The 6,644-nt window shown below is 50.0% G+C and overlaps 1 protein-coding gene across 1 annotated transcript; it reads left to right on the top strand.

The window, feature by feature from the left end:
• Nucleotides 1-3,773: 3,773 nt before the first annotated feature.
• Nucleotides 3,774-4,253, top strand: LOC135903184 (sulfotransferase 1A1-like). The gene has a single exon (XM_065433586.1). The coding sequence runs from the start codon at nt 3,774-3,776 to the stop codon at nt 4,251-4,253; it is 480 nt and encodes a 159-aa protein (XP_065289658.1).
• The last annotated feature ends 2,391 nt before the right edge of the window (nt 4,254-6,644 follow it).

Below are 6,644 nucleotides of genomic sequence, written 5' to 3'. Positions count from 1 at the left end.
AAGCTGTATCTACTCTTCGTGTGAACGGAATGTTAGCATGAGTCCGTGCGCCCAAGTGGAGTAACCTTTTTCCAAGAGTAAAGTTAGTGGGAGGGCCTGGCGGAAAGCATTCCAGTCTGGGAGTTTGGCTTGTGCAAGGGGGCAATGTAAGGGTCGAATGTAAATGACAGTGTTCAGTATGCAGTGGTCGCTACCGAGGGTCTCCTCGGTGTTGATCCACTCTGCGGACAGGTGTCCCGAGTGACAGAATTCCCTACACGTGTTGGGTGGACCGGGTGGGGTTGAAGAGTGATGACCAGCGTAGATATAAGTCCCGCCAACTTACGACCGCGCGGCTCTTCTTTGCGATAGCCCCACATAGGACACGGGGCGTTAAAATTGCCCACTATCATCAGGCGACCGTGACCCGCGATCCTTAGCGCTGCGCTAAAGATGCCAGAAAAAGTAACGTTTTTTAGTTTCGGGGGGCAGTATATATTAAGTGTGTGTACGGCGCTATCTGTTCGCCGCAGGGGGAGGACAGGAACCATCAAGTACGAATATTCCAGATTTAGGTCGACATCAACCTCCTGCGCTGTGTAGCCTTTATTGACTAGGACACAGGTGGACGTGTCTCGCTGAAAACGTTATAGTCCGAGAGCTTAACCGCAGCCCCGGTTTCTTGCAGTGCAAGGACTGCGGCGGGGTATTCGAGATATTGAATGTACGCCCTTAGGTGGGCGCGTTTCGTCCTGTCTTTGAAACCCCGACAGTTCCACTGTACAAGAGAGAAAGCTTGCTGTCTTTGGGGGGGGGGGGGGGGGGCGCTGCCCTCTAGGGAGTTGGCTGGGAGAGGACGCAGCCATGTTGATTTGAAGGGAGATCGCCTTGGAGAGCCGGCCCAGGTTCCGTCACCTGCAGCTGGAGCGATTCCGGCTCCTCCGAGAGTTCGGTTAGATCGATGGGTCGGGTGAATTTTGATGGGCGGTTCGCGTTTTTGAGGGGTCCCGTTCGGCGGAAAATCCGGGGGTTCGACTCTAGCCACGTCTTAATGTTCGCCGTCAGGGCGGCTGTAACCGTAGGTGTGACCGCCTTGAGAAGGCTGTCTTGAATTTGGCCAAAATTTGATATCTGAGCCGTTAATTCGGCAAGGGCGTTTTCGAGGGCAGTGAAACGCACGTCAGAGCTAGAGGGTGTCAGGTCCGCCTGCACCACTTGCATCGGTTCCGGAGCTACATGGGCAGGGGGCGGGGAGGACCCAGCCGTTTCTAGCGCGTGAATTTTGGCGTTAAGTTAAGCATTTTGTGCCCGGAGAGTCTCGAGCTCGCGGCGGATGTCCGCGACGTCAGAATTAAGGGGGGGGGGGTGGATGAGGAGGTATCTTTGGTGGGGGAGAAGGTAGGGGAGTGCGGGAAGGCGGAGGAGGCCCGTCTCGGCTGCCTACCTTCAGCTGAGGCTTATTCTTTGGTGTGCCAGACGGAGGGCCTTCGAGAGCCGGAAAGTCCCCGTCTTGGAATGTAGGGGCGCCTGTATCCCGTGACGCTTCTGGGTTAGTTGACCGAGGTGACTTGGGGGCACGTCCAGGCAAGGTGCCCGCCGGTGGCGCAGGTCCGGTTGTGCCTTTCGTCCTCTTGTTGCTAGTCGTGGGAACTTTTGAAGTGGTGTCAGAACCCAAGGGCACTGCAGTCCGACGTTGGGTTCGTTGACGGGTCGGCTTGCCCGGTTGTTGCAGCCGTCGAAATTTGGCTTTGCAGTCTTGCGAGCCCGTAAGATGAGCGCCATCACACACGATGCAGGAAAGAGTGCACTCGTGGGGCGCGATGTCGCCGTCTTCGAGGACTGCGACCATTCCACCGCAGTGTCCACAGCGATTGTCTTGAGGATTCGGGCATAAGTCCGGATGGTGACCGATGGTGCCGCATCGGAAACACGCGGGAATAGTGCGCTTATATTCGCGCACCACAGTCACCACACTGTTATAGTGCACGTAACGCGGTACTCTGTGTCCCACGAAGGTGAGCAGGGCAATCGTCGACTTCCCCAGCTTGCGGATGAAGGCTTTCTCTCCTCCGCGCCACTGGACTTTAGATTTCAGGGTGGTAGAAGTTTCCTGCTCATGGACCGTAATAATCCCCCTGCAGACTTCACCGTTGACTTTGGCGTGCCCGACCACTGGGATGGGGCCTTTCGAAGAATTGAGTGTAAATTCACGCGCGAACGCGTTCGCCACATTGACGTCTTGAGCGGTGGCAATGACAATATTCTGGTCCCAGATGGGCCAGAATATTGTCCACCGAAGATGGGTCCACCGAATATGGGTATGGTCCACCGAAGATGGGTTTACATAGGCAGAGAGCAAAGCACCAAGCTCTCCGTTCTGCAGGGCTGTCTTCAGGGAGATCGTAACTCTGGACTTGATGACAATCGTGAAATCTTCTTTGCGGAGTCGAGGCATAGCGGTGGGCCGCCATTTCTTCGATCCCGCTGCTTGCGAGAGCTGAGGGTTGGACTTTTCAGGATTCTGAGCCACAGAAACGCCGGAACTCATGGAGCGTCCGTTGACCGCCGAAGTGTTCGAGCGCTGCTGGTGTTTACGAAGTGCCACCAACGAGAAAAGTCCTTCATCCACTATCTCCTCCGTCGGAGTGGAAGTTTCAAGCGAAGACGGGGCTTCTGCGACGATTTCTGACCATGTCATCGTCTCGGGATTGTACGCGCGGCAAGAGGAAGCCACCATAGCGGCCACAGAGAACGATGGAGATCGAGTCCGGGGCGTTAGGCTCAGTTGGGTGAAGTGGCGGAGGCAAAAATGGACCTAAAAGGCCCCAAAATATGGCCCACCTACTCCAGAGCGGTATATTTGGGCGTCGGGTCGTGTTATCCGTCTAGTAGAAGCAAAATTTCACGGGGTCCGTTGAAATTTTCGGTAAACCGAAGGAAAATCGCCGGAGCCGATGTGAGGCGCGTCCGCTCGCTCCGCGAAAGCGAAAGCGGAGAATGCGGCCAGTGACTCTACTTCTGACGAACGTCAGCGAGAGCAGATGCGAGTGTTCAGTTCTTGGCAACGAGCGCAAGTTACCCATGAAGATCGCGCACTAGAGCCCGCGAACAGTTCTCAACAACAAAACAGCTTTCCGGGTTAATTGCCGCCATATGAATGGTTCGGCCCGAATATGTTTTTACGTCGATGCGGAACAGCCGTAAAGAAATACAAGTAAAAGAAGAAATTTAGAACATTTGGGTATGGCACAGATGTTTCGGTGAGCGCTGTACTCTGTTTGGCACGCATTGAAATCTTGCGTTTCCCTTTAAGCTGAAGTGCTTATTTCTTCAGTTTGAAAATAATAACTGCTCAGGTGCGTAACGCAGAGTTGATCGCATGCTTTAATATTCCCAATTACATTATTATCCATGGTAGAGTGTATAAGCACAACTAAACGACGACGTAGACAAAAACAGATACATAGACACGCGCTTATACACTCTACCATGAATTCCAACCCTTTGGCCCGCGAACGTGTTTAAACCATGCACATTACTATGACATAGCAAATTTACGATCACACAAACGAAGGATTCATATAGAAGCAGTCACATTGCTTGGCTAATTTTATACCGTAATTGATGTTGCGAAGAAATATTGTTATATGACATGCGCAGTTTGATGTGAATTACACGGAAAATTGATTGCCACCTTCTTTTTCACTTATAGAGTTTAAAAAAATGATTCCTATGTTTAAAAGTCAGTACATCAATTTCGCTTGTGCATTTTGTGTACAGCTCAACGAACCGCCATGTCTGGAAAAAGGCCATACTTTCAACTTGTCGACGGTATTCCGAGACCCCCTATTATCGACCCGGTTGTGTTTAAGAGGAGCCTCAACAGGAAATTCAAGGAAGGTGATGTGCTGCTTTCGACATACCCGAAGAGTGGAACAAAGTGGCTTGTGTACATAATGCAACTTATCCTCGAGGAAGGCAAACCGGTGATTAGTTTCGAGGACTTCATGGACAACGCATGTAGTGTCGAGTTCACGAATGACGAGGACCGGCAGACGATGCTGCCGCTTCAAATACACTTCACCCACTACCCCCTTCGCAGAGAGAACATGGGCGAAGCAGCCAAGTTTGTGTACGTTGCTCGCAACCCTTGGAACGTCTGCATTTCGTTCTACCACATGGTCAAGGATCTCAGGGTTTACCAGTTCCAAGATGGCTCGTTCGATGATTTTCTTGAGGCTTTCCTGGCGGGAGACTTTGGATTTGGTAGTTAGTTTGAGCACGTAGCCTTGAAGGACGAGCCGAATGTCTTCTTCACCGCGTACGAGGAACTCAAGATAGATACCAAGGGAACAGTACTCCGTCTGGCGTACTTTCTGGGAGAGCGTTATGGCAGAATTTTGGAAGACACAGACAATGCTAGATAGACAACTTTAAAGATGCACGCCAGAATACATGAAATACGTCATGGTCGTTCTCTTCAAGAATGCTAGAGATACCGGATGGTACGCGCAGGCAGTGCGTAACCAGGTGATTAGCGCCACGGGTTACCAGGGAGATAAAAACAAGTACACCATCGTTAGAAACGCTAAGGCAGGCAGCTGGAAGGATACCTTCACATCAGACCAGCTATGCCGCTTAGAAGCAAAAATCGTGGAAGAAGGTGACAGAGCGTTATTCATGAGCCTCTGGGAGGACATTCGACGGGAGGCCCTCTCTCTTTCGGAGCAGTCGTGACGGGGAACTGATAAGCTTATGCTCCTCCACTTGTTTTGCGCGTTTCATTGGTTTGGCTTTACGGCATGTTCATGACAACAGTGCAAATGTTCTTTTTTTGGGAAACCACATGGAAAGGGCAAACATGTATTTTTATAGATGTATTTAAACAAGAAAGGATTAAGGAGCTATTCCACTCGTTGAGGGTAGATGGCCATCGAAGCTTTAGTAAAATACACAAGGTTAGACGGGGGTCAATGAATTTTCATCATTTCGTCATGGCAGTGACGATAGCTTTGTGAATACTGTGATAGATCTTGATTGGTTTTGTAACCACCTTAGACGGACTCTTGGTGAGGCGGCAATGTATAGATGACCGCTGTTGAATAGGTGACTGACATGGATCACGAAATATCACGAGGTTTTGGGCTATTATCTAAAAGCGACAATACCTACTAGCAAGTGTGCTTTTTGTGGTACCTGCTTCTTGCTGCAATGTTATAATGAAGATGAGGCAAATGCAACATCTTGTGGACACTACTTGTCGAGTATTTTTTTGGTAATGGTTCTTTCTTTTCGTAAGTTAATTTCAAATTTTTGAGGGCAAACAAAACACATGCTTGTTGCTCGAAGCAGAGTGGTTCTATGTAAGTCCAGCTTACCGCATGTCCATTCGGGCCAGCCTCCCCTTCGGGCCAGCCTCCCCTTTGCTGTTACAGCTTCCAGCTAATCAGCGGCTTAGATGAACTGCATCATTATTGCCAGTAAAATGTGTCATCATACTTCTTTGGCGTTTATTTTTTCTTACCAAGCCTTGCCCTTCTGTCACCTTGCAATAGATTGCTATCCGGCTTGATGCACTCTAGCAATATTTGTGATGAATTGGTTTGTTTTGAATATCCGAACAATTTCTTGTGTTTCATGATAAAAATGTGCAATACACTCAGCGCTTCATTGATGCATGCGCGCAGTCCGCATCTGATCAAGGGCCAATATGAGCCCGCGAAGTGTACTAAAGCATGTACGTACTTGAATAAACATAGAGGTTGAAAGATGCAATTATTAACCTGCAGTCGTTTATAATAAACTTCCATTGCTTTTACACGGCCTTCACCTGGTTTAAAGCATAACCTCATGGACTGTTGCATAGAGTAACTGCAGCAAGGCAGAGAGCTCTATGACCAGGGCGAGATATTTTATGATTTTTGCGTATTCCTTGACGAAGAGATCACGTACCATCCCGTGATGTGCAATTCTTCACCAATTATCCATCAGCCGAGCAAGGTAAAGAAATGGAAGCATATGTAACTGACGCACACAAAACTGTTGCCTATCAAAGTGAAGAAATAAAAAGTCCTGTTTCCTTCACTCTACTCGCTGTCGGTGCCATTTTATTCAAATTGTCGTGCAACATGCTGCCCGAGGCCGGCGTTCGAGCTTCTGTGCCCGTGGGCAGGACGAGAGCAGTCGGGCTACGCGCCCGAGTTCTAAGCCCAGCTGCCCGGCCAGAACGCCGCCGCCGTCTCCTCGTGCCGCCTGGCCGCGTGCTTCTATCTCCAAGCCAGAGCAAGGGCGCTCCGCTCGCCCGGTCAACCATCCTATACCCTGACCTTTGGTGAGACAGGGACAATTCCTTTCATCAACTTGTCGCCACGTCTCCGCGTCGAGACTGTTTTGCGTCCCTGCCGTCGTGGCAAGCCCGGACACGCGCACTAGTTACCGTCATAATAGCCCCTAGTGTGTTTCTTACTGCCGTGATGTTCATTTCAATGTTTTATTATGCTTTCTGTTTCAATCTATTTATTTTGAGCCTCTTTTTAGATGCATTAAAAGTTTGTGCGTGTGTGTTTTCAGAACCAACGGCTTTGTCCTCAATCACGTTCTCGGAGGCCCCGCCTAAGAGAACCGTTAAAACCTTTCAATACACGAACCTTTGTCCCCAATTGGGC

This window comes from Dermacentor albipictus, chromosome 2, assembly GCF_038994185.2.
Source record: "Dermacentor albipictus isolate Rhodes 1998 colony chromosome 2, USDA_Dalb.pri_finalv2, whole genome shotgun sequence".
NCBI lineage: Eukaryota > Metazoa > Arthropoda > Arachnida > Ixodida > Ixodidae > Dermacentor > Dermacentor albipictus.
Note: the sequence above shows the minus strand (reverse complement) of the source record. Positions and strands in the feature narration are given on the sequence as shown.

Excerpts from the sequence above, each read along its gene's own strand:
- LOC135903184 (XM_065433586.1), top strand. The coding sequence starts at position 3,774 with ATGTCTGGAAAAAGGCCATACTTTCAACTTGTCGACGGTATTCCGAGA.